The sequence below is a fragment of the Aythya marila genome, assembly GCF_965140915.1.
Source record: "Aythya marila genome assembly, chromosome: 25".
In the NCBI taxonomy this organism is placed as follows: Eukaryota; Metazoa; Chordata; class Aves; order Anseriformes; family Anatidae; genus Aythya; species Aythya marila.
Window position 1 is genome coordinate 3489872 of NC_139066.1, and position 27787 is coordinate 3517658.

General features: G+C 46.9%; 2 protein-coding genes across 8 annotated transcripts in view; both read left to right on the forward strand.

Moving 5' to 3' along the window:
• Positions 1–1617: 1617 nt before the first annotated feature.
• On the forward strand, positions 1618–7297 carry LOC309887274 (myosin light chain, embryonic; the record flags this gene model as incomplete). The annotated part of the gene is made up of 7 exons (XM_082778850.1): positions 1618–1716; positions 2506–2533; positions 4328–4477; positions 5003–5176; positions 5514–5591; positions 6258–6298; positions 7174–7297. 6 exons carry the CDS (start codon positions 1618–1620, stop codon positions 6284–6286), a joined length of 558 nt encoding a protein of 185 aa, XP_082634976.1. The 3' UTR covers positions 6287–6298; positions 7174–7297.
• Positions 7298–10736: 3439 nt separating this feature from the next.
• CDC27 (cell division cycle 27) overlaps positions 10737–27787 on the forward strand; it is a gene marked incomplete at its 3' end in the record, with an annotated part of 30705 nt that continues 13654 nt past the window's right edge. For 3 of the 7 annotated variants that reach the window (XM_082779210.1, XM_082779211.1, XM_082779215.1), the window contains exons 1-8: positions 10739–11023; positions 16729–16804; positions 20052–20199; positions 21987–22112; positions 23133–23230; positions 23726–23880; positions 23992–24203; positions 24870–24984. In XM_082779210.1, coding sequence (XP_082635336.1) covers positions 10997–11023; positions 16729–16804; positions 20052–20199; positions 21987–22112; positions 23133–23230; positions 23726–23880; positions 23992–24203; positions 24870–24984 — 957 coding nt within the window. In that variant the 5' untranslated portion in view covers positions 10739–10996. Of the gene's footprint in view, positions 11024–16728; positions 16805–20051; positions 20200–21986; positions 22113–23132; positions 23231–23725; positions 23881–23991; positions 24204–24869; positions 24985–27787 lie in introns of all 7 variants that reach the window. The other 4 variants (XM_082779214.1, XM_082779216.1, XM_082779213.1 and 1 more) reach the window with 4 other exon arrangements.

Consider the following 27787-nt stretch of genomic DNA (forward strand, 5'->3'; position numbering starts at 1 on the left):
GCGAGCAAAACATGTTGTTTTCTGCTAAATTGCCTGCTCTATTATGCAGAGATGGGGAAAGCAATCATGGCAAATGACACCCACCCAGCCCCAGCACGCAGCCCCGCCAGACCCCAGCTCCGTTCCAGCAGCCGTGAGACGAGGGCAGACAGCAAATTGCCCAGCAGTTTTCAGCTGCTCCCTCCTGCCAAAAGACCCCCGTGACCCGGCTGGCGGCAGCTCAGCATTGAGCAGCATTTTGGCAAAAAAGAGGCCAAAGTGAGGGCTCTGGGTGCAGGGGGAGGACACCCTCCCCTCCCCTTTTCAGAAGATGGAAAATTACCCTAGGAATTAAAGCGGCTTGGAAAGCTGCCATGCTCAAAATTTAATTTCTAGGGTAATTTTCTGCCTTATGGGACAAAGGGGTTCAGTATTTACAGCCGGAGACCTCCCTGCTCATGTGTGCATCTTCCCTGAGCCCTTCAGTTTCCGCAGGGAGCAGGGGGATGGCACAAAGCGGAGGAGCTGCCCGGCTCCGGCACAGCCTGGCAGTGAGACAGATCCTCGATCCTGGAAAAAAACAACAAGAGCCCGCACAAATCTGCCTTCTGCATACCCACGTACACGCACAACTCGGGGGTTTGTGTATCAGTGCCATGGCTCGCACCCTGCACGCATCCCTCAGGACCCATCCCGCAGGATCCTGTTCCACCCAGCGGCTCGCAGCCGTCCCTGCAGCCCAGCCCAGGCGGGCGCAGGAGCCACGAGGCCGTGCAGCATCTCCCGAGCATCTCTTGTAAATGGCTTTTCCCCATTTCTGTTACCCAAACACCAGGGCTTGGTTGGCTCTCGGTGCAACCCCGCTCTCTGCTGCAGCCTGGCTGCGTTTGAGGTGATGGTTTAGGATCTGTTGGTTTGCCCCTCCAGGCAAACCAAAAGATCCTGAACCTCGATGGTTTCTTCTGGCTTTTTTTTTTCAGGAATTTCCCAGCTGCCAGAATTATCCCTCACTGTGGGGGGGTGGAACTTTTTATTTTTATTCTGCTCCCCAAAAAAACAAGGCCACTTTTGGAAACCTCCCCTGTCCAGGTAGTGCCCAAAGCAGCACATCCAGCACCACAGGATGTGCAGGAGGCGTGCAGGTGGAAAGACCCCGAGCTGATGAATTAAGGCTCACACAGTTTGCATCGCCCTCGTTAGCCACCCCGCTGCAGGCGAGCGTGTCCTCTACCCACAGCATGGCCACGCAGCCCCTCCAGCGCCTTCTCCACGTTGCTTTTTCCTCGCCAGGCACCTAGGGCCATCAGTATTTAGGTTTCTGGAGCTGTTTTAGCAGGCAGCCCCCATGCAGCCCACCCGGCGCAGGTGCTGGGGGGGACATCCCCCCTCTCGCGGCTGGTGGCTTCGCCGCGCGGGAGCCGATGACAATGGGCAATTGTCGAGTTGGGGCCCCTCTCGTTTGAGTTTTCTTCCTTTTATAGTAAGTAGCAGTTGCTCCAGCAGCTGGCCTGCCCCTGCGGGGTGAGGACAGGGCTGGGTTTATAAGGGAAGGAGCAGCCCCTGCCTCTCAGCCCTCCGCTCCGTCGCTTCGCCGGCCCGGAGGATTCAGCCTTGAACCTCTGCAAAGCTCCCAGCGAGATGCCGCTCAAAAAACCCGACCCCAAAAAGGAGGCAGCCAAAGCGGCTGCAGCCCCGGAGGTGCCCAGGGAGCTCGCCTTCGATCCCAGGAGCGTGAAGGTGAGCGAGGGATGAAGGCATCGCGTGCCTCCATCCTGCTGTCGCCCGCCCGGCGCGGGCGATGCGAGGCAGCACGCGACTTGGCATCAGCCCTGCCATCTAGGAGCAGGGGTTGGGAGGGGAAAACGATCCCGCTGCGTTGATGCAGAGAGCTGGCAGCGATGCTCTCCTTGCTGTGGGGGGGTTTAATCCTCCCCCATCCAGCCCCGCGTGCCGCGGAGCCGAGGAAATCACGCTGGCTCGGGCTGCGGAGCCAAACGCCCCATGGCAGCTCCGGGGCCCCCGCAGCTCTAAAAGCATTTCTGCCACCCGCTGCCTGCATCCGAAAGCACTTTGCCCCCTCGTCGCCTCCTCCGTGGGATGGCACCTTTCATCCAAGTCCCCGCAACGGGAGCTCATTTTTGCCGCGATTCCCCAGGTTACGGTTACATTTCTGAGCCCCAGCTGCGGCAGGGGGGTTGTTAAGAGCAGGCTCAGCACAGAGGCTGCTTAATCACTTGAACTCGGGGTCAAGCCTCAAAATGACATCCATCCTACCCTGCCGTGGTCTGAGCCTCCTCCCTGTGCCCGCTGCACCGCTGCTGGCTGTGCTTTCCATGGGGATTTTGGTTCTGTGATGAAGGTGGGAGCATTTCTGGGCATGGCACGGGCACGGCACAGGCACGGCACGGGCATGGCCACCGCCCTGAGCAGGCTGCAGAACTCAGGGAGATGCCCAAAGGCAGGGCTGAGCCCCTTCACTGTCCCCAGCACCATCCTCATGCCCTGCTTGTTCTCTTCTCCCGGCAGATCGAATTCACGGCTGAGCAGATTGAAGGTAAGAGCGGGCACCACCTCACCCTCAGATGGCATTAGACACGGGGAGCTCCTCCTCCAGATTTTTCGGCAGCAGGAGATGGGAAAGGAGGCAGGAGAGGAGGTGACCAGGAGCCGGCACAGGGATGTGGCTGGGGTGGAGACAGCAGGGAGCAGTGAGCAGCCCCGGGCTCTTTGCTCAGCACTGGGGGTGCCCCAGATGAAGGGGATAATCCCCGCTTCACAGCCCGGCAAGGAAAAAGGTGCAGGGCAGGGAGGGATGAGATTTGAGGGCACGTCCTGCTGGGATCACTGGGAGGAGCAGATGAGTGCTGTGCAGGCTCAGCCCCCAGGCCGGGTTTTGTAAAGAGAAAAGAGAAAAATTTGGAAGATATTTGGATTTAAGCTGCAGCCTTGTCCCCAAGCGTGTGATGTGCTCGAGGTTATCAGGCCTTGGTGTTGGGGCAAGGGGGGACATCACCGAGCGTCCTCTTGGCCCAGGGGCTTGCAGGTGGTGTTGCCCCTCCCCGGGTCCCCCCAGATGCCACCCGCAGAGGCAGAGCCATTGTGAGGTCAAATGGGCAAACAGCAGCACCCCGAGGTGCCGGGCAGCCCTGCGGGGACACAGATCCATGCCATGGACACCGCCAGGGGACGGTGAAGTTCAGCAGAAGATACAAAGATGCCAAGCAGCAAACTCAAAGCCCCAGGCAAGGATTCCCACCAAACCCAAAGCAATATATCCCAAAACATCACATCTCCAGCCCCACATGGAGACCACGACCGTCTCGTCCCATGCACTGGCATGAGGAGCGGCTGCTCCGCTTCCAGCGAGCTCATGCTGGGCATCATGAGGAAGATGGACCAGAACCTGCAGCTCCTCAGAGCCATGGACGTTAAACTCACAGCTCTGAGCATCCACGTGGACCGGCTGGAAAGGCTGATTGCCCACATGGGCGAGTCAGCTGCTCAGGTGGGCTCACGGGTCTGGAAGCAGCAGGATGAGAGCCAGGAGCTGGTGGAGCATCTGGTGCAGGAGAACCAGCATCTCGCTGCCCACGAGGAGAGGCAGGAACCAGCCGCCAGGCTCGGGACCCTTGGCTTGCCCCAGGAGGGTAAGGAGCTGGGGGGTTGCTGGAGAGTTGGGTTCTCCACATTTTGCACCTCAACGCCAGCAAGGAGCCTGCTGGAGGGGAGAAGCCTCCTGGAGGAGGCAGCAACGAGGCCATGAGCAGCAGAGGAGCGTGGTTGGCCATGCAGTCAGCATCTGGTGGCCATCTAGGCAACGTGGGGACCAAAGAGAGAATCCAGCAGTAGGTTAGGAAGCTAAAAAGCATCATATAAAGAAGGAGAGAGACCCGAATTCTTCCTAATTTAGGCTTCCTTCCTGCAGGTAAAAGGTAACGCTCAAAGGGGTGATGATTTGAGCTTGGAAATGGATCTCCTGGGTCTTCCCAAGCAGGGCTGGGTGGATGTGGTGACCCTACCTGAACACGAGCAGAGCTGCGTGGTGCCCGCCTGGCTGGGTCTGGAGGAGATGGGGCACTGCGGGCATGGTGGGGGTGTGGAGGGAGGGTTGTGGGGTCCCCAGGAGGCCTGAGTCGAGAAGGGGAAGAGCAAAGGGGACAGCAGTAGGGACAGCAGCCTGCAGCTGGTGCTGCCAGCACAAGGTGGTGCAGGAACCCCGGTGGGATTCATCCAGCCAGCTCCGTATGGGGACTGCCGCGTGTCCCACCTTCTCCTGGCTGCCCTGGGAGGTGGGGTGGGACACGGGGCTGGCACGGGCAGGGGGCAGCCGAGCTCTTCCTCCCCGCAGAGTTCAAGGAAGCCTTCAGCCTGTTCGACCGCACGCCCACGGGAGCCATGCAGATCAGCTACGCGCAGTGCGGGGACGTCCTGCGGGCGCTCGGCCACAACCCCACCAACGCGGAGGTGCTGAAGGTGCTGGGCAAGCCCAGACCAGAAGGTAACAGCACAGCGGGGCCGTGGGACAGGGCGGGATATGCAAAGCCAGTCAGTGGAGGGACATAGCCCCTGGAGCCCTGCAAGACGAAGAAATTAGAAAGAAAATGACACGGAGAGGCTTTATTCCTGCGTAATTTCTTCCCACCCAGCCCCGTCCCACGACTGACCTAAGGTCGTCCCCAGTGGGGACGGTGGCAGCTGATGCCAGCAGACTGGATCCTGAGCTGGAGAACTGCAGAGCAGTGCAACCCAGCCACTGCCACTGCAGCCACGCTGCTTCGGTGGCACAAGACCTACTGCTGGTTTGAATTTTGGGCTAATACCAGCAACCTGTGCGCAGTCCCCAGCTGATAGTTAGTCCCTGTATGGATCTTTCTGCCTTGAGTATAACGTCCTAACAGTCCCATCACCTTGTGGGTCTTCTCAGATGGAAATGAGACCCAGGAAGGGTAAGCAGGAGGTCCTCAGAGGGTGAGTTCAGCCTAACAGGGTTCACCTCTGACCCTTTCTCCTCCTCCCCTTTCAGAAATGAACACAAAGGTGCTGGACTTCGAGACCTTCCTCCCCATCCTGCAGCACTTCACCCGCAACAGGGAGCAGGGCACCTTCGAGGACTTTGTGGAAGGGCTGCGCGTCTTCGACAAGGAGGGCAACGGGATGGTGATGGGGGCAGAGCTGCGCCACGTGCTGGTCACGCTGGGTACGGGCTGCCCGGGGAAGGGGAGCAGGCCACGGGCCACCCGGGAGCTCTTTTGGGGCAAATAGCTTGGGTTTGTTGGCTGGAGAGACCCCGCTGCTTGTAGGCTTCTCTAGGAGTTGATGGCTCCCAAAGTTGTGGCTTTTCCATCTGAAGCTGTAGCTTCATGCGTGAGCTAAGTGAGCCATCAGACAACGGCCACACCTTGGTCTTCTCCTCACAATCCCCACCTATTTAACCCCCTTTTCCTTTCCTGGTGGCTTTGGCTCTCTGGAAGAAGGTCTGGAGGGTCACAGCAGGGCCACAGCCGTCCCCTCACCTCTCCATCCTCCTCCTCCAGGGGAGAAGATGACAGAAAGCGAGGTGGAGCAGCTCATGGCAGGGCAAGAGGATGCCAACGGCTGCATCAACTACGAAGGTAGGAGCAAGAGGTTCCTGTTGGGGTTGTCCCAGACACAGCGGTCTTGTCCTAGGGCACACAATGTGTAGATCATTGGGGAGCACTGAGAGGAAGGTGTGGACCATCCTCGAAAGCCCCTCCGAGGAGAGATGTGAGATGGGATCCCAGCTGGGATGGGAACACAGCAGCTGTGCCAGTGATTTCCAGCAAAGGCTGCTGAAGACAGCGTGTTTCCAAGGGTTTCGGGACAGATTTATCCCCAGTGCTGGCACTGTTTTGCTGCAAGCCATCAAAAAGAAAAAAAAAAAAAAAAAACAACAAAGCCAGCATCTTTCACAGCAGAAGCTAATTGGGAACATTTGGAGATGCAGGTTGCTCGTGGCTCCAAGAGGGTGAAAATCTGGCATGAAGTCTGGGAACCCCTAAAATGGGAGAGAATTGAGGAAAAGAGGGCACCCATTCCCCATGGCCTCAGAAATCTGGGAATAGTGGGACTGGATGTCTCTGAGAGGGTTTGGTATCTCTCCAAATGGGTTTGGGGTGGGAAGTGGGAATAGAAGGAGATATCGTGGTCTTGGCAGAGCATCTCTGCCAAGGCAAGTCCCCTTTGTCCCTGGGTGCCCTGGGGACCTCTGCCCTCAGCTCCCAGCATGGTTGTGCTCTCACTTCTCCTTTCCTCCTCAGCTTTTGTCAAGCACATCATGTCTGGCTGAGTCCAACTTCAGGTGAGTCCATCAGCGTCTCCCCTCTTTGCTCAGATTGGAAGCCCTGCCTAAAAAACCTGCACGTGTAACTCCTGCTGGTGGACATAAATATTTTAAAAACCGTGACTGACTAGATGCCAAGAAAACATTAAAATATTAACTACTTAGCACAGTAGTTCAGAAGTTTCCTTGTTAATGCTTAAAAAAAATACCAACGTTCCCATTAACATTAGAAAGAATATGGAAAACGTACCCTTGCTGCTCGTTAAGTTTTTGCATCCCTCTAAGGCCTGAGGAAAACAGATAAACAAGTGACTTTTAGGTTGAACTTTTCCTCTGAAATGTATTCAGTTTAAAAGAAAATCCAGATTACTGAGAGCTGGCCCCACTCACCCCTGCCAGTTTCTTATGCTTTTGTTATCTTGCTTTTTTTATCTCGCTTTTTTTTTTTTTTTTTTTTCTTAAGCATTTTTCCTCTCCTCAGCTGTGCAGAGGGCAGCAGGGAAAAAAAAAAAAAAAAAAACTTCAGATACTGCTAAATACACAAATTAAACATTTAGAAATCTCTTTCATTTCTTCCCTCTGCTAATCTCTTTAAGCATCAGAAGGTTAAAGCCAAGGCAGACAGAAGTCTGAACTTTGAATGTTCGGTGCCCATTTTATCTTGTTTTCAATCCCTTTCTCTCTGGCTCGTGTTCATCAGCTCAGCAATACGGGCGGTTGTGTGGCAAATGCTGCCAGGGAGATGCAGTTCTACCCAAAACTATTTGCATTAAATACTTTTTTTGTTTGTTTGTTTGTTTGTTTTATGGCCTGGAATTATGGTTATTGACATTTGGGGTTTATCTGGGAAGCATGGATTCATTGCATTAAGCCCTCTCATGGTTGTCTCCCAGGTTCTTGGAAATGTTGGACCCCACCTGAGCACCACGAACTGTGAGATTCCTGCATCCCTGTCCCCTCTTCCCCAGATGTCCCCAATCAGCAGAACATTCCATGCGAGCCCTGGCGCAGATTTACCCTCCGTGCACCTGCCCAAGCCTCGGTATACAATGGGATAAACCCACGACTTGGTTTTAAACTCTAAATTATTCTTGTCAGGTTTTTCCTGTGACATTTATCTCATTAAATCTCATTCCATCCTTCCTTACCTGTGGCTTTGGCGTGGTCAGTGGAGCAAGCGGTGGATGGGGAGACCGGGGCTACCCGTGATGGGAGCTGGTGGGATGTTCTCGCCGCATGGGAGGGCTTCATGACCTCTAGATGTGAGGGAGGAATTCAGACCGGGTGTAAGGGTCTTTGCTCATCACCCACCCTCAATGTGGGGCCAGGAGCTGGCCATGGCTTGCTGGTAGGGGTTGGAAGGCTGGGAGCAAAGTGAGAGTAAGGGGCAGGTTGCGTGCAATGACCCTCTGTTCTTAGGACACGTCTCTCTGTGTTAAAACCAGGCCTTTTTTTGGACCTGTAGCCCATCCACCCTATAGCACGGTGCTCCATGAGCACTCTGTCCAGGTCCAGGCTGAACCATGCCATGAAGAGAGGAGGGACCTGCTTGGTCCTGCTGCTGTCCTCACCAAAGAAGAGAGCAATGGGCACCTTCTCCTTGATCTGCCTGTCCCAGCCAGAAAAGGGAAAGAGGAGCCCAGAGACTATTTTTAATTTATTTCTTTATTTATTTTTAAAAAACAGAGAAAGCATTAACAACATTATTTCTTTTCTGTATGGTCCTGTACAGGCGGACAGCATGTCCGCAGCCAGAAGCTCTCTGGGGGCTGTGTGACGTGAGCTGCCAGCTCCTTTCCTACCTGCAGAAAACCATCCTAGCATCCTTAGAAGTGGTGAATAATTCATGACAGATAACTCAGCCCCCCATCAGCAGAGCACCTGGGAGCAGATAATGCTTTCCTTTGATTTGCTCCATATTCCCCTATCCTCCATGGATCCATGCCATGGCTTGGACTAGAAACTGAAGGCGTTTTGCTTCGCCGTGGCTGCCTGCAGCTGCCACTTGCTCATTTCTGTGCAGTGACTGAGTAACAGCCGCTTTCAATTCCCACTTTTGATAGAAATGCTCATAAAAAGCAACATAAGCTGTTTATGGATGCGAGATTAGATTTTTAGCTTCTGCCTGTGGTATTTCTACAGCTCCCACTAGGGAGAATTGGGGCATTTCATGCCTTTAGAAATCACACCTGTGTTCTAACCTGGTAAAGGACATGGTGACAGGGCGAGAGGGGACACTGGTTGCTGCACTTACTCCGGGGTCATATGGGCCCTTGCCACCACCGTGGCGTTGGCTCCTGCAGAGGAACGTGCTGTTACAGACGGGAATGGAGCAGAGGCGAGGGACCTGCCCCAACCTGCAGGGGAAATGCACAACAGAGGCCGGGGGCCCCGCTGGCTGCGATGTGCCTGCCCTGGCAAGGCAGGAGGCCGTGCTCTTGTTCCCGTATGCAGAGTGCATGCCTTGCATTCGAGCCCCCAGTGTCTGTGCAGACAGGGATGACGCTGTAAATGAAAAGCAGAGACTCTGGCAGACAGACAGGCAGAAAGAGAGCAGTGGAAAATGATGGGAAGAACTAGATAAAAATGCAAGGGCTGAGAAATCCAGCCTTTGAAGCACTCCCGGGGTAAGTCAGCCCCATTCCCTCTGCGGACCTGTTCTGTCTCTCTAGGGTGAAACAAAGCTGATTTGTACTGAAGCAGGTTGGAACGATGCACTTGAACAGGCGCAGCATCTAGCTCTTTATCTGTATAGCTGTGTATCTTGACATGTGCCTTTGTGCCCTGCCTCCTTTGGAAAAGCTGAGGATGCCGAGGAATGTGCGGTTTTAGTCCCATGGACATTTACACAAAGCATCTGCTGACACCAGCGAGTGACCCCATATGCAGAACTGCACTTCAGGGCTAGAGGCATCCCTATAAATTGAGATGTCCCAAGACAATGGTCACGTGCTGTGCTCTTTCATATTTCAGATGCTTTACTTGGAGTCCAGGAGACTCCAAGAAGTAAAAATACTCCCCCACTCAAAGGGGAGACTGTGGCTCTATCTCCTCAGCCTGTGATAAGGCAGACTCATACCAAAGATGGTCTGGATGTCAGGAAAGTCAGCGCTGCCTACGTGAAACGGGAGAGACAGAGGGAGCCAGCTTTCATCCTGGGGAGTTATCAGCTGCACATGGCAGGGCAGAGATTGCGATAAGGGCGATGAGGATGGACTGCGTGCCTCAAAACGCAGCCTCGCACACGCACACCCACGTATGCACACAGCACCATCACCATCATCACGGTGGGTGAGGTGCCAAAGGCCCTTCGGGGAGGCAAACACTTCACCGTGTTTGGGGCAAAATGGCTCAAATCAACCCAGCTGGGAGCCAGGTATCTGTCCTTGGGGAGAGCACTGCTTCGTTGTATTTGTTCTAGGTCAGGGACTGAAGCAAGCTTTGCCTTTCCGTGCCAGCCTGCCCACACCCTGAAAGCAAACACCTGCAGATCTGCTGGAGCGATAGCAAGCCTGTAAATACACTTTTCAGAAGCGCAGAGATCTGCAAAGGGACTGGGGAAGCCAGCGGGCCAAGGCTCCCTGCTCTCCACACAACTTTTCAACATAAGCAACATGCTCAGAGCTTTATTCTCATGTAAGGGTGCAACCTCCTGCTCCCACGGCTGCTCCGCCGTGCTCGGCAGCACATCGGCGGGTGCCAGGATCCGTCCTTCAAGGAGTGGAGAAGGAGTGTAAGAGGAAGGAAGGAGCAGAGAGCCTGTGAGCAGTGGGGTGTGTACGTCGGTGGTGTGTGGCTGTTTTATTACAGGAAGCCTGTGAGGGGGGTTGGAGAACGGTCTCTGTCAGCTGCAGGTGGCTACAGATAGGTGAATGTTTTTAATAAACTGAAGTGTAGTTGTGCATCTTTATTCTGTTATTTTGGGAAAGGAAGAGAGCCCTCTCTGTACCTGCCAATGGGAGGCAAACCAGCACCTTCACAAATTGAAATGGCCATTGCCAAGTTACCCCCCTTGCCCCTGTGGACACGGTGTGAGGGAGACCCCAAGCTGCTGGTGAGGGCTACCAAGGCTTCCTGACAAACAAGACACCCCAAGAACCCCATCTTTTGGTACAAAACGCAAGTTTTAATCTCCTGTGGGGGCGTTTCGAGGGACGAGGGCCCGAGGCAGCCGCCGCCTTACTGGCTGTGAGGGGCAAAAGCCGCCCGGCCCTGAGGGGATCCCCGCCCTCAGCGCCCCCCACAGCGTTCGGCTATCTCCGGAACCACTCGGGCGGCTCCGCCGAGCGCGGCCGTTCCGCCACGGCGCCGAGGGGGCTTTCCCAGCTGTGTTCTTTTCCGTCACCGCTCGGCTCTTTCCGCGGAGCGCTTCGGCTGTTTCCGCCGAGGCGCTTCGGCTCTTTCCGCGGCGCGACTTCGTGTGTTCCGCCAGCAGCTTCGGCTCTTTCCGCGGGGGCGCTTCGGCTCTTTCCGCCGAGGCGCTTCGGGTGCTCCTCCAGCAGCTTCGGCTATTTCCGCCAGCAGCTTCGGCTGTTTCCGCCACCAGCTTCGGGCGGCCTCGGCCCACCTCGTTCCCGGTAACGGTCGCTGGGAGTTTAAATGAGCAGGGGCCGGGCCGCGCCGCGCCGGGCCGCGCACTGAGGCGGGGCCGGGGCCGCCCCGCTCCGGGCTCGGCGACGACGAGGAGGCGGTGGCGGAGGAGGCCGGGGGAGCAGGATGACGGTGCTGCAGGAACCCGTCCAGGTACCGACCCCCCTCCCCCTCCCCCTGAGGGCCGAGCTCCGGCTCGGGCTTCGCCGCCGCGCTCCAGGCCCCGAGGCCCGGCCGGGCCTAGCGGGGGGGGAGCCGGGGCCTGTCCCGAGGCCCCGGGGGGAGCCGCTCGGGCCTCGAGGGCCTCGGCCGGGCCTCGGGGCGCTCCGGCAGCTCCTCGCCGGCTCCTCCGGCCGTCCCGGGGGGCTGCCGGGCTGCGGCTGGCCTCCGGGCGTCCCTTCGCCGTGCCCCGAGCGGCCGGGACGAGCTTCCTCCGGCCTCTCCGCCTCTTTTTCGGCTGCCCCGGCCCCGGGCGGGCGGCCTCCCCTCGGGAGGTGGCGGGCTGCGTGTGGAGCAGGCCGCTCGTGCTGCCCCTCGGGAGACCTGTTGATGCCTCTCCGTGCTCACCTTCCTGCCTTTGGGGAGCTCGCAGCTCCGCGAGCCGTGCCGGCGGAGGACGTGCCTTATTCCCGAGGAGTTCCTATTTCCAAGTTCCTATTTCCAGAGCCGCAGGAGAGCTAGGGGAGAAAATAACGTAAATTGTGCATTTCTGCCGTATTTCAGTCTTGCTGCAGTTGCCCTGATGGGCTTCCTGCTCTTTTTCTCGGTCTTCCCCTCCAAAAGACATGATTCATGGGATAAGTTGGCTGCTTCTTTCCACCTTTCCTCTGTACTCTAACTATTCTGTAATTTTCTGTTGATGATACCGTAATCTCATTCACGTTCCTTTTTTAATTATTTTTACATCTTAACAGATTTTTTTTTCTAGTTCTGTTGGAAACATCTTACTAAACATATCTTGGTTGTACAGGAATTGTGCTCTATAATGAGCATTGTGAAAATCCTCGGGTTTGGCTCTCCGCTCTCCTTTTAAGGAGAAGAGGATGGGGAGAGGAAAGAGGGACTTCTTGCCTGGAAGACCACCCTGCTGACTTGACCCCGCTTGTGCAAGATGGTGGCAACGATGGCATCCTCATAGACCAGGGGTTTGTGTTCTCGGTGCCACTGTTCTGCTGGTCCACCTGGAGAGCAAGGGTCAATGTGCTCCTGGAAATGCTTTTGGCTTCCATCTTCTGCAGGGGCTGTACTAAAGCCTCTGCTGTTACCCTTGGAGCTGGGCTGGTGTCTTGCAGCACTTGGGTATTCTAGGAAAACATGGGGTTACAGTTGAAAAGGAAGCAAGAACGCATTTCAGAGTGAATGACAGGAAACAATATTTAATGTTTCCAGTACTGTGCTAATTAGATTAACCAAGTGGAAAATACTTGCTATTCTGAGAGTTCCCCGATAGAAATGCAGAGTATGATTTTAATTTTTCAGAGAGATAATGACCTATCTAGCGCAATTCTCAAGCTCTTATGAGCTTGAAAGTTTTAATGGGGCTTCGCTACATTGAGTATATCTATTTAGATTCTGTCTGCTTCAAATGCCACATCACTTCTAGTCAGTGCTTCAACTGCTGTTCGCTGCTGTTCCTTGCTGACAGCAATGCTGGTAAGTTTAGGATTTGTTATTTGTGTGATCTTGGTCATACCCTTGATTTTAAAGACAAAGTTGCCAGTGCACCATCCAAAACAAGGCTGACATTTGAGTTTTGCCTGGATCTGCTGTTGCAAGCTGGAGTCCTCTTTGTGCCATGGCTGTGAGTAGTGATGTAGGGCTTGGATCTGTACTGTGGAGGCTTTCCAAAGCAGCTCACGCTTGTTTTCTCACTAGTGTCTGGTCCAACAATCAGTCTCCATCTTGCAGCACACGTTTGGATGAAGTTGACTTTAGCTGGAGTCCACGTATTTGTCTCTGCCTTTCTATTTATTTATTTATTGGCAGTATGTCTGAAAAAGTTGACACTGCTTCTCGTTTTTTGTCATTGCAGGAATTTCTTCTATCTGTCTGTTTTCTCCTTTCAGACATTTACAGGGCTTGGTATTCTAGAGAAAAACTGTCGTCTTTACGGTCATAATGCATAAAGTATGACAGATAAATAATGTGTATGTTTTCCTATAAGTGTAACACCTTGATTATATAAAATTAATGTCGCTAAAGGCATCCACTTTGATGGTTAGGTCTTCTTTTAATTCTTCAAACTCTGTTACTTTTACTCATTTTACATAGACAACAGACCGTTATTGTACTTCCTGATGTGGTCAACTTAAAACTGTTCAGCTCAGACATAAAGCCTTGTATCCCATGCACGTTTGGATGCCTTCCAAATATTTCTGAAAAACATCTTGGAAACAGATGAATGCTTTCCTTGGAATTCGGCTTTTCAAGGTGATCGTCTGCTGTGACCCACTCGGATAATGCTTGAACTCCAAGGCTGCTGTCATGTCTGAAAGCACGCAGCACCAATACGTGTCTGATTAGTTAATGGAGAAAGTTTTCGTAGCTAGTAAATGTAGCAAAGTTTGTCTCTGAAAAATTTCTGCTCACCCTGAACAAATCTTAAAACATGATAGAAACTGATTGATTAATGTGACAATAGGCTGTAAAGCTTTGAAAATAATTTCCAGGGCCACGTAACTGTCAGAGGTGTCCCCTTACCCTTTAAGAGATTTGAGGATTAGATGTGTGTTGTCCAAATATCACCCTACAGGATTTTCTGGATCAAAGAGGAATGTGTGTGAGCCAGCTTTTGTTTTCCTGCTCTCATTTTTGAGGATACTTTGCCATGCAGCTGTAGTTGGTGTGGTAGTTTGGGAATTCTCTGTTCACTTTCTTTGCGAATTAATGCATAGAATTGGTAGGACATCTGACCAGGACCTGGATATTTGTATCATGAAAGCATGATAAAACTCTGAAATGCTTCCCTGCTGTCCATATTTGCTTGTAGCCCTGAGAACAGATATGACAACCGAAGTGTCTTAACTGCCTTGCACACCCCCGAGGAGGTGGCTTTTTGGATCTAAGCTGGCAGGTTCCATCTAAACCTCAATCACAACCATGGGGAAGAAACTAAGACTGCGTTTGGATTGTGTGTGTGGCTGTACTGGATTGTCCTCCTCCGAAGTCCTTTGGGATTAAATAGCTTTTACTGGATAAATGCCTCTGAAGTTTCCTGCTCCAAACCACCCTGGTGGGGGTCAGCAGTTGTCGTGTGCTGCTAACGCTGGGGAGATGCAGCAAACCGAGCTGCTGCTCTGCTTCTTCCCCTCATCCTGCTCTTGCAGGACAGCACGTGCAAGGATCCAGCCTTCAGACTTCATCAGTTGAAGGCAGGGTTCCAACTTGCACCATTTCAGTTGCAAAATGGTAATTATTACATATTACCAGCTGGCTTTTTGCTTGCTCCAGGACTCAGCTCAGCAAGGATCGTCACTTGAGCCAGTCTGTAGTGTGTCTTTTATCGTGTGGCTGTGATGTAGCCAAAAACGACTTGTGTCCCCTCTTGGCCTTTGGCAAGGCTGTTTCTGGCAATTTGCTCTTGTTTGAGAAGTCAAATGGCATTGGTTTCACCACCACCACCCCCATACCCTTCTGTTTTGTAAGCATGGCGAGTTATGTCCCAGTGAAGACAATGTTTTTAACCTTAAGACAGCACAACTCGAATATATTCATCTGAATGGCACTTGTGGCTTGGTAAAGGAAGAGCTGTTTCTGAGAGCAGGAGAAAAAGGAGATGTTAGGCTGCTCTAACCTGGATTTAGCCCGAAAGATTTTAACACCCTCCTTCTGTTTTGTTCTTCTTGTGCCCCTCGGACAGTGTGGTACAGAACAATAAACAGCCTTGGAGCTTTTCAAGGTAAAAGCAAAGTAATCGCCGCAGGCACATGCTGTGGCTGAAGTTATCTGAAGTGTGGAATACAACCAGGGAGAAATAATGTGTTTACATTATTATAATCAAACCGAGAGAATCCATGGTTAAATACTTCTCACACAGGTTTAAAAGTACCTGTTGATTTTTTTAAAATCTACTGCTGGGGCCTACTGGTAGAGGAAAACAGCATCTCTGGAGAGATGGTGCATAAAATATTCCATGTAGTAACTGAAAGCTCTGGTGTGTACTGTTCATAAGGGCTGTGTAGGCTTCCCGTGAAGAGAACTCGCACATTTTTCACACCCTGACTTTGTCAAGTTTGTGTTGGAAGAAGTAGCATATGGTCCGTGTAACTGCCTGTGACGTTTGGGGTTTTTAATTGGAATTGGCACTTGCTTTTCCTGCTGGAGATGGCATTGCAGGGTGCTCGCTGCTTCAGTTCTGGAAGTCTCGGTTTAGTTTTTGCAGCGTCTGATGGGGAATCAGAAGCTAGGTTCTGTTCGTGTTTTCCTTTGCTTGTAAATATTGGAGAAGTATTAGAGCACAGAGCCTTGAGTTCATGAGTTCAGACCCTGTTTGGATCAGTTATAGCACAGCTCCTGCAAAATGGCTGTGTGCTGGCCTGTGGGAAACAGCTCTGGAACTGGAGTGAGGCTGCCAGATGGGAAGGAACTGCCGTCCTCACCCCAGCCCATCAAACCTCAGAAAACAACCCCTGATAAGCATGCATACCACAACTTCGAATGGATGGGAAGGAAGGACCAAGCAGATGTTAAAAGGGATTCTTTTTTTCCTTCCCACTCCTTGACTTAGAGATATTTTAATTGGATCCAAAGAAAATCAGCTGCGTAGTGTAACGAAACTTGCACCCCCCAGCCCTGTTCTTCCTTTTGCTGGACAGCTCTTGCTTTTAACTCCGCTAATAAGGACACCGGGCAGGTAATTACGACAGCTACTCCAATGTGCATGAGGTTTATACACCTAGATGTGTGTTGGATTTGCATTTCCCTGGAGTAATGCCATCCTGAGAGGTTGCTTGAATACTGACAGCCCCAAACACTGAACTTTGAAAAAGGAAGATTGGTGCCCTCAAGCAGGTAGCTGTTTTTGGCCGAATGTGGGTGTACGAGCAAAAGGTAACCTTGGTATGTGTGCAGGGATCTGTTTGTCCATCCTATTGCATCGCATATATTCTTGTGAGACCTCCCAGCCCTAATCCACCATGGTAAAGCAGTGGCTGGTGAGCAAAGACCTGAATGAACAAAACCATGACAAAAAGCAGTGGATTCCTTTAATCTTGGTTCTTAAAGGGATGCTGATGCCTCATCAAGGAAAATGCTGGGTATTTCATATGCTTAATAAGCAGCACTGACAACCTCAGACCCAGATGTGATTCCTGGTCTTGTTGGTTTTCAGTTTGTCCTGTCTCGAGGTTAAATGCTTTAAATGGGAAATGAATTAAAATGCATTGGGCATGCTTGATTTTTTTTCTTTTCTTCCTTAAGCACTGCAAAGAGCCAAGAGCAAAATGCCACTCCGCTAAACAGTTGGGGATGTTTATATTCTTAATGCATTATTATTTGATAGTAGGTAATAAAATGCCTAATTATTTGGTAGTTGGTGATAATCCATGCTCGGGCACAAGGCTAAAACACTGTAAGGAGTGGAAGCGTGTGCAGGCTGAGGTTTATGGACGTCTGTGTATGGTAACTCATGAGAAGCAGTTGTAGTCTGAGATTGGTTTGTGGTATCAGTGCAAAGATAGTTTTGCTTCTAATCTTCTTACTAATAGTAGAAACAACTGAAACTTCATATTTATTCATGTGCTTTCTTCTTGTCACTCCAGGACAACAAAGCAGAGCTTTGCTTTTTGATAGCAAGAGCCTAACGAGTTCTGGATTTTTAAAGCTTCTCTCTAAACCCAGACTATTTTCCTGTCTTGTAGGCTGCTATATGGCAAGCACTTAACCACTACGCTTACCGTGATGCAGTGTTCCTCGCAGAAAGGTTATATGCAGAAGGTACGTACTTTGCAAACATAAAATTGATGGTCTTCTCAATTCTGATGTAGGATTTTGAGCCTCTGGTCCTGTTTTGTCTTTCTGTAGTCGTTGTGATAATAAAGCTTAACTTTCTGCTTGGGGAAAGCAGGAGAATACTTTGCAGTTAAGTTGGGAAATCAAATAATGTAACAGCAATGTTTTTTTTTGTTGTTGTTGTACAGTAAAACCTCCTTAAAATTAAATTCATAGTTGGGTCTTTAAGTGTGATGTTTCCAGTGGTGTCTTGCATGGTGTCAAATGGGAGGGAGGTTTTTAATCCCTCGGAAGACATGCAGTTCTTCAGGTTGACTTGGAGAGATGCATTCTACAAATTGTCTCTATTGAAAGCTGTCTTTGCTAAGAATCCTGGTCAGATACATTGATTGGTGTCTTAGCTGAAAGAAGTAATTTTGTAATAAAGAGAAGAACAGAGAGAAATTGAGGCAGTGAGCATCAGAACATACGGAACATGTATCTCCTTGTTAGCTGTTAATTCATTGCAGTGCCATTAATTCTAGCCTGCTTTGTGCACTCAACAGGCAGCAGTAACACAGATCTGTACAACTGGGTCCTTCAAAGACCATTTCCTTGTACTGTAGTCCCTTTTCTTCCTTATCTTTAACTATATGATGCCAGACGAGCTTTTTGTTCTCCTCTGTTTCTTTCTCCTTGACACTGGTGTTCACTTTTTCTCTGTTTTGAAATATATTGTCCCTTAATTGCTAACATGAAAACGAAAATAAAACCACCACCATTAAGCAAAAAAAAAAGTTTTAATTTCAGGCTAAGCAAAATGCAAGTTTCTGACACGAATTAAACTGGGTAATCTATTTCATGATCCAGGTTTTGTAATGAAATGTTTTTGCTTTTGATGTTCTGCTTGATGTGCCTACCATGTACTTATCACTGGAAGCACAAACTGAACTTTAGAGGGTTTTTCCTTTTGTTGGGGTTACCCATGAAATCTGGAGTCTCCCATCTAGTGTTGAAATGACAAGCATTGTACAGAATATTGTGGGAACCTGCAGATTATAATAAAGGTGTACGTGAAGGAAAGTTCTTAGGGATGGCTCATCTCCCCTGAACACAGCACATTCTGAGATGCAGGAACATGCTAGATTGAAAGTAATTTGCAAGGATATTGTAGAAATGGGGAGAATCCAACCTTTGCAGCAGCCAGGAGAAAATGTACGATAATGTAATGATGCTATCTCTGCAGAATAACACTCTACAAGAATATTTCAGACAGGTTTTTTTTCAGTGACTAACAGTGTTGAGAGAACAGCATGCTGTCCCTTGGTTTAAACAGTTAACTGTTGATAAAACATCTCACTTCTGGTTAAAATAAGCAGTTATATTGCAGGGTAGAAGCTGCTGAGCTCAAATACTCAGATTTCATAATGACAGTAAGAATCTTACCCCAAGAAGCATTCTAAGTCCACCTGCAGTTACTGTCTTTGTGGGGACATCTGTGATGTGACAGTTTCCCAGGATGCTTGAAATGTGTTAAATTAGTGGATAAAATAATTGATGTAACTTTAACTTTCAAAAAGATCTTCTGGAGTTTTTAGCAAAAGGATAATAAAATGTCCTCTCTTTGGGTCTTCAGTCCCCACTGCCATCATCTGAGTGATGACACAAGCTTAAAATAGTGTTCAGTGCAGCAAAGGATTTGAGTAAGTTGCCCAAAGAGGTTTTTGTACGATGCCTGTATTGATTTTTCTGAAGAGTTCCATGTAGGCAGACAAAGAAACATCATAACTGTTTTTTCTTTTAGTGCTGACTTCCATCTGCTTGCTAGTGTGTTCTGAAAAGTCTAAAGTAATACTGTTTTTCTAATTGTTCGGAGGTTTGAGAGGCTTGCCGTTACAGCCAGCCTTCTTTGAGGTAAAATGCTTTACGTAATGGTGGCTTGAGTGAAACTTTGGGGGAAGTACAAAGAATAAGGCTAAATAATTCAGAAGTGTATCTGAGATCTCTGCTCTGGCTTAGAAACCGGTAAAAGGAGTGAAAAATGAAGACACAATCATAGCTTAACACCGGAATTAACATCACAGCATGGTAATGCTCACTGTTGCCTTTCAAATGTGTGTTCTCTGGCGTTTCAAGTTTCAGCTGACAATTACACAGTAAGGTTCTAAAGTTACTTTAGGGATTAGGTGCCCTGTCCATTACACTGTAATCACAAGTAAAATCAGCAAGTCTGACCTCAGTCTCAAATCTGGATGCCAACTCCAGTTGTTTGAATAGAGTTCTCAGCGCAGTCCATAATACAGCTTGGCGGTGAAAGTGGTGAAGCAGACATGATTCAGGCTAAAAACATCTAGTTTTTGTCAAAGAAAGTGTTGGATTTTTTTGTCTCAATTAATTTAGCTTTCTGTTCAGATGGGTTATTTTTCCTGAAGCTTGGCTAATTAATTCAGAATTTGGAAACCTGTGACAACTCTGCTTGAGAAGACTTGCAGGAAAGCTTGTCCCTGTTATTACTTCCTACCATAAAATAAATAAAGCATCTGAATAATAGTTTTAAGCCATGTTCCTGATGAAGTAAATAACCGTAGGCAGCAAAAAGGACAAGAATTAATGTTGGGGTAAAGGTAACTGGTAACTGGTCTTCTTTAACAGCCACTAAAATCAGAAAACCTGCTTTGCTAAGTCATGTGAAGATACAGAATCAAGTGCTTTAGAAAAATAACAAATAAAATTGCAAATGGGGAAAAAAACATTTGAAGTTAGCATTAAAAGTGTTAATTAGGCTGAAATTGGTTTTTCCTACTAGAAGTTCTTTTACATAAGCTGTTGTGCTTATGCACAGCTGAAACCTATGTGGAGTGTTACTTGCAGGTGTTCCCCATTAACACCCTGAGCCGATGGTATTGCCAGCAAGTTGTTCAAGTGGTTCAGTTCTGCTAGGAATGACTGCATTGCTTGAGTTGCTGGTATTTTAACAAGAAGCTGGCTAATTGCCTATATATGTTGGGTAGCCAGAAGGATCAAAGATCTCTTCTAACAGTAGATGTTAAGAATTGCTCTGACTGTACAAGAAAGCAGCACATTAAAGCTAGTTGTGTGACAATGAATGAAGAAATACACCTCAATGGGTGATGACTGTCTCTAATATCAGTACTTGTTTTCTCGTATCTTGTTTTTAACTGTCTTCTCCCACCAGTTTCTTGCATCAAAATGGTAAGCAACCAACTGATGGTTTTTGTTTGATTTCTCGTAGTACATTCAGAAGAAGCACTGTTTTTACTGGCAACGTGTTACTACCGCTCAGGAAAGGCATATAAAGCATACAGGCTCCTAAAGGGACACAGCTGTACTACCCCACAATGTAAATACCTGCTTGCAAAATGTTGTGTTGACCTCAGCAAGTAAGTGAACCCTCTATGTTCTGTTCCAGGGTTACAAATGCGTTTTTTTGTTGGAATTTTTCCTTGAAAGCTGTCATATTGCGTAAACTAATGATTCATTGGCCCTTCAACTCTAAAGATTACTGTAAGTTCAATTCATGTTGCTTTCAGATATGGACCTAATGAACATTAGCCCATATTGCAGAAACCTCTAAAAGGTATTGAATAACTTGCAAAGGAGTTGTCAAACTGCATAGGGAGAGAAAGCATTGACTGCTGAGATGACTCAAGGAGACCAGGCTGGGAAGTGTTTGTTTCGCTCTTGCATTTCTCTGATACTCTTGCTTATTTCATTAAGTGTTTCCAGTATGGATTTCATGGACAGGCCCCTTCCCTCAAACAGTAAGCTTGCTCCACTCACCCAGTTAGTGCTATGGGTGGATGAGGGAAAAAGATGTCAGACACACATCTGTTTAGAAAACAACCTACCTTGAGTCCACACCGACAAATGCTGGCTTTGACATCAAAATTAACCTTAACAGGGACATAGTAATATCAAGCTATCGTGGTAGTTTGCTGGAGTTTCATTGCAAGAGCACCTGAATGAGACCAGGGACTGTAGCCTGACCAGTGCCCAGAGATGTTAATGAGGGTATTTTGCTTTTGTGTAGATCTTTCAGATTGTTAGAACTCAAACGTAGGAAACAATATCTGGTGGAGATGCTGAATGGAAAGAATAAAATAGACAATAGGAAGTGAAGTTTGTAGTTTGATGTGGTGTGATGCGATTGTGTTGCAGTATTCATGATCCTGCCCACGACATGGAACCAGAATGTAGGTCTCTTGGAGAAGCTCTTTCTTTGATGCTCTTTTCAGTAGGCAAATCTTCTGACATCTTCAGAGTACTAGCGAAGTCTTGACTTGTTGCATTTCTTTTGACATTATTTTAGCGCTTTGGGAGCTATTAGGATACCAGTTTCTTTACCACGTCCTCTGAAAGGGAAATCATGTTAATGCTCTACTTGGAAAGGACCCAGTAGAATAAATTTGAAGCTGATTGTTTTCTCCTGTGCTTTTACAAAGTCTGGTGTATGTGTGATACATTGGCTTCTGAGCTGATTTCGGTTAGGTAGGTGGGATTCCTTAAACGTTCTTCAGAAGTTGTTAAATTTAACTGTCATTGGCACTGTTACATTTACATGAGCTCTTTTATAGAGATGTACCTTGTTTGCTTGTGGGAATGGTCTGTACTGATAGGAGCATCTACATAGAAGCGTAACGTCATGTGGAAGCAAGAGGAGATTATGAAAGAAGCAAAGGCATTAAAATGCAGAGTCTACCACATCCCAGTACTGGATCTCGAACTCAGTGCGTGGAGCCTTACAGGTTGTTTCTCATAGCTGGGAAACGAAGCCAAACTGAAGTGGTATTTTAGAAGACGTGTTTTGAACACCTTCAAAACAAAGTGCTTGAAAGACTGCTCTCCCCTTTGTATTCTACCCAAGATCAGGCCCTTTCTGGAAAAATCATGCTGTAGTATCTATTTCTGGTTTTGGAGTGGCATGGGTTTGTTTTTGTTTTTTTCGTTAATACCTTCTTTTCACAGTAGAGATGTTCAAAGTATTTTGTACCTCTATGTTGCTAAAGGAATCATTTATTTAACATTCATTTGCAGGAGCTAGTACGTATGGGACTTGAAACTTGACAGTGACAGTGCATTTCTGTTTTTGTTTGCAGCAGGGTGAGAACACTGGACTACCAATACTGTGAGCCTTGTAACCCCTTTAAACCTCTTGTTTTTTAAAAAGGCTTGCAGAAGGAGAGCAGATCTTATCTGGTGGAGTGTTGAATAAACAGAAAAGCCATGATGACATTGTTACGGAGTTTGGTGACTCTGCATGCTTTACACTCTCCTTACTAGGACATGTCTACTGGTAATGTTGTTTTTTGATTTTACCTTTTAAAGCTTGGGGGGGTTGTTGTTGGATTTTGGTTTTTGGCAGGTGAGTTTTTCATGTGCATGTTTTATTTTTTGACCAAACCAAATTTTAGCCAAAAAGAAAAAATTAATCTTTTGGTGATTTTTTTTTTTATTTACCTGTCTCTGGATTCTATGGCCAGGCCATGTGGTCTGTGCAAAAGAATATGCTAGATCCAGATAGATAGTTGTGGAAACCATCAAGCTTAAGAACGTGAGCGTGATTTCTTTTACCCAGAGCTTTTGACTGCCTGAAAACACCTTAATTCCTCTTCCAGGTTAAGCATGTACCTAGGAGTCATATTCTTGTAACTTAGGGTTTCATCTGATATCTTTTTGAATACAGATGAAACCTGTTCTCAGTGTTACCATGTCATTTTTTTGTCTGGTTTATAGAGGTATAGCTGTAATCTTCAAATGAAAGTGGTAAGGAATACCTTTCAGAATAACTGCAAACTTAAGTGTTTAGCTTTTGCTGAGATAAAAGAAACACTTTAGTAAATGTGAAGAAATGAACAAATGGGAATAGTGGAGTTCTTGGATTTTTCCCTAATATACCTGTTCTCAAAAAAAAAAAAAAAAAAAAAACAGAAGCAGATTGTTTTTGTGTCCATTTAAGTATTCTGCTTACCTCTAATTTATATGCAAAAATATTATCCGTAGATATTTAAAATAGCGGAAAGGCGAGCAATCAGCTCAGAAAATGAAATGAGGTGTTGCTGAGAACAGCATCTCTCTAAACATGAAAGCTTTAGTGCTTGGGGCTTTTTTCTTTAAGAACTTTAAGTAACTTTCTTCTGTGTATAAATATGCCAAATAACTCCATATTGCTATGTTTCTGTTCCTCATTGAAAACTGAGGAATGTTGCTGTGGTTCTCAACATGTTTTTGTTTTTCAACTCCTCTCCTGGAAAGCTATCTTGAACAAAAGCACTGTTCTTAAGTTTCCCTCTAAACTGTTGCATTCTTTTTGCAGCAAGACAGATCGGCTTGCCAAAGGATCAGAATGTTACCAAAAGAGCCTTAGTTTAAATCCTTTCCTCTGGTCCCCTTTTGAATCACTCTGTGAAATAGGTAGGTCTGCAGAACTGTCTTCCCAGTGAAGATATTTTCTACATTTTTTGGTTATGTCAAGTTTTCCCATTTGCCATCCCCATGTGGTAACTTTTTTACGTTGTGTCCAAAACATTGTGAGTAAAATGCCAGCAGGATTCTTCGCAAGTGTTTTTGTGAGTAATAATGGATTTAAAATACTTTACCAGTGTTCAGAGCTTTTCTCATTTTCTTATTTTTCACTACTCCTACATTTTGGATTTAGCAATACCATGTGTTTTCTGAGGAGACCCTTAGAAAACCATGCTTCTGAGAATAACTTAAGCAAGTTACATAAAACAATAAAACTGATTGTCCAGGGTTTTGCAGTGGAAGAACACTTCCAATCTAGTGTAAGAGGTTTTAAAATAATAATGCACCCCTCTAAAATACTGCCCCTTGTCCTTCTTGTTTCAACATGAATCTTCAGCATACAGACTCAAGAATAACTGTTTAAATCTCTTTCCAATCTTACAGGTGAAAAACCAGACCCTGACCAAACATTTAAATTAACATCTTTACAGAACTTCAGCAGCTGTCTGCCTAACACTTGCACAACATTGGTATCTAATCACAACATATCCCATAGACAGCCTGACTCTGTCCTGATGGAAACTCCGCAAGACACAATTGTAAGTTTTGCTAAAAGTGTTGTATTTGAAGCAGTCTTTCCAGCTTGACTGAAAAATACTAACTAGAAACTACACTGCATGGATTACTAAAAGCAGCCTTCTGTTTTTCAGGAGTTGAACAGGCTCAACCTAGAATCCTCCAATTCAAAATATTCCTTGAACACGGATTCATCTATGTCTTACATTGACTCGGCTGTAATTTCACCAGATGCTGTCCCTCTTGGGTCGGGATCTGCCATATTGTCTAAACAGGCTCAAAATAAACCAAAAACTGGGCGGAGTTTACTAGGGGGACCTGCGGCTTTGAGCCCACTAACTCCAAGGTAAGTCTTTGAGATGGACCGCTTCTGTAGTTAACTGTTCTGCTGATAATTTGTGTGTTGTGCAGCACAAGCCTTGCTGATAGTGGATTATGATGCATACAGAAACAAACTAAACAACTTCAGTAACTGCTCTTGGTCCTAGTGTTCATCTCTTCTGTTTTTTAAACAAGCAGCTGGTGTTCTTGTTTAGAAGAGAGGAGCTCTTGATTCACCATGTTGCCTATTGCTGTATTCACACTAGAAAAGTTTTTAAAGGAATATGCTTCTACTCGAATAAACTGTTATGAAAAGCTATTCTTAAGCACTTGCATTGAAAAATCTCTCTTCTAAAGAGTGTGTAAATAGTCCTTCCTTTGTGCCATCTTGGTTAAAGAAATGTTCCAGCACTATGTTACAAGCCATTAATACTTGAGCAGTCTGTGTCTATTAGTTCTGCAGGAGGCAAAGAAAGTTCTGTGTTCTTAAACCTCAGGAACAAGAATGCGTTCTGAGGCATCTTTTACAGATGAGAATGGATAGTAAGGTGTTTTTTTTAGGGTTAACATAAATCTGAAGTATTTCTGAAATAAAGCAGGTAAACTGGGTCTGTGCTTTATTCACAGAATTGGTCTGATACTTGTGGTCTAATATTTGGACTTAGACACTTTCTCTTCATTTTATTCTCAGCTTTGGAATTTTGCCACTAGAAACCCCCAGCCCTGGAGATGGATCCTATTTACAGAACTACACTAACTCCTCTTCTGTAATTGATGTGCCATCCACAGGAGCACCTTCAAAGAAGGTACTTCGCATTCTAGAATGGAATTGCTGTTCTGTATGTGTTTTACATTCCAGTGTACTTGAAATCTGTGTATTGCCTTTGTTTTTTTAAAGGCATTGTGGAGGAGGAGTTCATTTTCAGTTTGACTACAACTGGTCAGTTATCTCTCTGCACAAAATCTTTTGGACTTCTAGAAAGTATCAACTGAAATGAAATCTGCTCTGGAATAGTCTGTTTCAATGTAACAACAGCTTCTAAAGCCTCAACAAAAAGCATTTTGTTCTGAAAATCTTCAGCTAAGCAAATACAACTTTTTTTCTTTACTGTCTAATATCAAGCAGTGATGTTTGTGTTGTAAATGTTCTCATCTTATGTCACTTGTGTTGGACAGTGAAACAGACTTTGTTTTCCCAAGTTTTATAAAGATGGGCAATAGTGTTTTTTTTCTTTCAAATAAAAATAAACCTTCTCTCCTGCCCCCCCCAAATGCTCGGGCACGTGCAAGCTGCCTCACTGGCATTGCTTGGCAGGCTTAAGAGGCAACCTGGGGCAGATGCTATGACTCCTGTCCACCTGCAATTAGAGAGGAATGTACAAACAATGACTCTAAACTGTGAAGAATTCAAAACTTCTGTGTGCAAGCCAGAGTCTGAGAACAGCCAGAACTTGGAGTCTTCGCGTTAATTTTGTTTAACTCAGGTGTTTTCAAGGGTAACTTCAATAATTCTAGAAGCTTCAAGTCAGCTGAAAACTTTCTTGCAAGCATTTCTTGAATACTAGTTTACAGGCAGGTCAAACCAAAATGCTGCTGGTGGTCTGTGGAGGTCTGACTGAACAGTGGTGTTTCACTTGGCTAGATCTTGTGTAGAAGAAGCTAAAAATTCTTTTCTCTACTCAGTAAGAAATTGCCACAGTTGCTATAGTGATAAATGAGAGGTGGAATGTTGATGACAGTTGAAGAACCATTTGTTCTTCTCTAAAAACAAAATCCTGAGGATATTTCCCGGTATTTTTAGTAAATCTAGAAGTTGCATGAGGGATGCTAGTGTTTTATAGATGGTCACCTTTTAAAAGAACAGTGCAAAAGTTTTAATCTCCTTTAAAAAAAAAAAAAAAAAAAAAAGAAATAACACTTAAATTTCTGCATCTGATAGTCTGGACAAATCAGGTGATGCCTAGCTTGCTGTGCTTTTCTGTGAGAGAAATTTGGAAACTCTTAGAAGCTGCGTTTCTCTTCTCTCAAAAGCCTAATCCCTATAAGAATAAAACGCAGTAAGCAGGTAACTACGTATGTATGTTTTTTCCTTCTTCTCTGGATGTTCTTCTGAAACCCATTACTGGGAACTCCAGATTCTTTTTGCACAAGCCATTACAATATCTTGTCTTTAGACAACTCCTTACTGCAACCTTTTCCATCAGTTGTCTTAGTCCTGCCCTTTTTTGCCTTTCTTCTGTTGGGGTGGGCTGTGCTCAAACAGTCTGCTAGAAGCATGCTTTGTATGGAGAGTCCAATTCTTGCCCTTAGTTGCTGAGGAGCAACCAGTTTTCCCCAGTATAGCTGAAAGCACTGCTTTGTGGTGGATGGTGTGTGCGTAGGAAGGTAAGCTGTCACAAGTCTGAACAACTGAAATAGCAAAGAGCTGCACTTCACTGACTGCAATACTCATCTGTGACTGATCTCACACGTGTGCTACATGATGGATGTAAAGCTTCAGGAAATCAAGTCCTACTTGTTCCTTTGTTGTTTTGCTAGGTATGGCACAACAGCTTCATGGTGTAAATATCACTAATTCATGGATGTGCTTTCTACCCAGAAGCATCTGTGCTAGTGCCTAAACACAAACACTTAATAAATTTTAATAAATATTTTAGAATTCTGATGCCTGCTTTGTCCAATGTAAATAATTACTTGGCCAGTCTCACTTCTGCTCTTCAAATTACCAAGTTTGAAAACGCTTAGTGTAGCTGTGGCTAGAATGTGCATGACTTAACGGAGGTAGTTACCTTGGAGACGCTTACGTAAATGAATGAAACATGAGGATGGATCCAGAGGCTTCCTATTTGAGTGGGCAAGCGTGCTTGCTGGCTGCCTAAACTGTCCTCTGATAACAAAAATTGAGAAGGAAGGGAAGAGCAGAATGTTTACAAGTCTGGTAATCCGTAAGCTGCTGTTGATTGTGCTGTCATTAGTCCTACTGCAGATTTTTGGTGTTGCAAAGAGCATCTTTCCTAACTATCACTGACTTGAATGTTAGCCCCCTTGGAAGGGGGCAGAAAAGTACAATTTAGGCTTTCTTTAGAAGGAACCCTATACATCAGACTATGAATTTCTATCTGACCTTGTTCCTTAGAATTCTCAGTCAAGTCATCGCAACTCTAAGCTCCTATATGTTAGCTGTGCCGGGGTAGGCATCAAAGTGCCCATTTTGGCTTGCGTAAGATGTAAGAAAACATAATACCAACATTTTGGTGCTGTGCAGTGCTCCTTGCTTATAATCTGCAGCAAATAAAAAGCACAAATATGTGTATGTGGATACTAAGCATCGCTGAGCTGACATGCAATATCTTGCAAGTCTTTTTTCTATGTGGCATCATGCAGATCCCCTTTTGATCAAAAAGGTTTCTTCTGCATCTGTCCCAAAGGTTCATACAGTAGTGGTGTAATTGAAGGTACTGATTCATGCTGGGAACAGGTATGCTAAACAGGCACTGAAACTATTGTAGGATCTTCAGGGGAGTGGCAGGCTCAGATATTGTACAGTAAGCACCACAATGAGATGTTAATGGTGAGTGGATTCTGGATGTGAATGTGGTGTGAGAATTC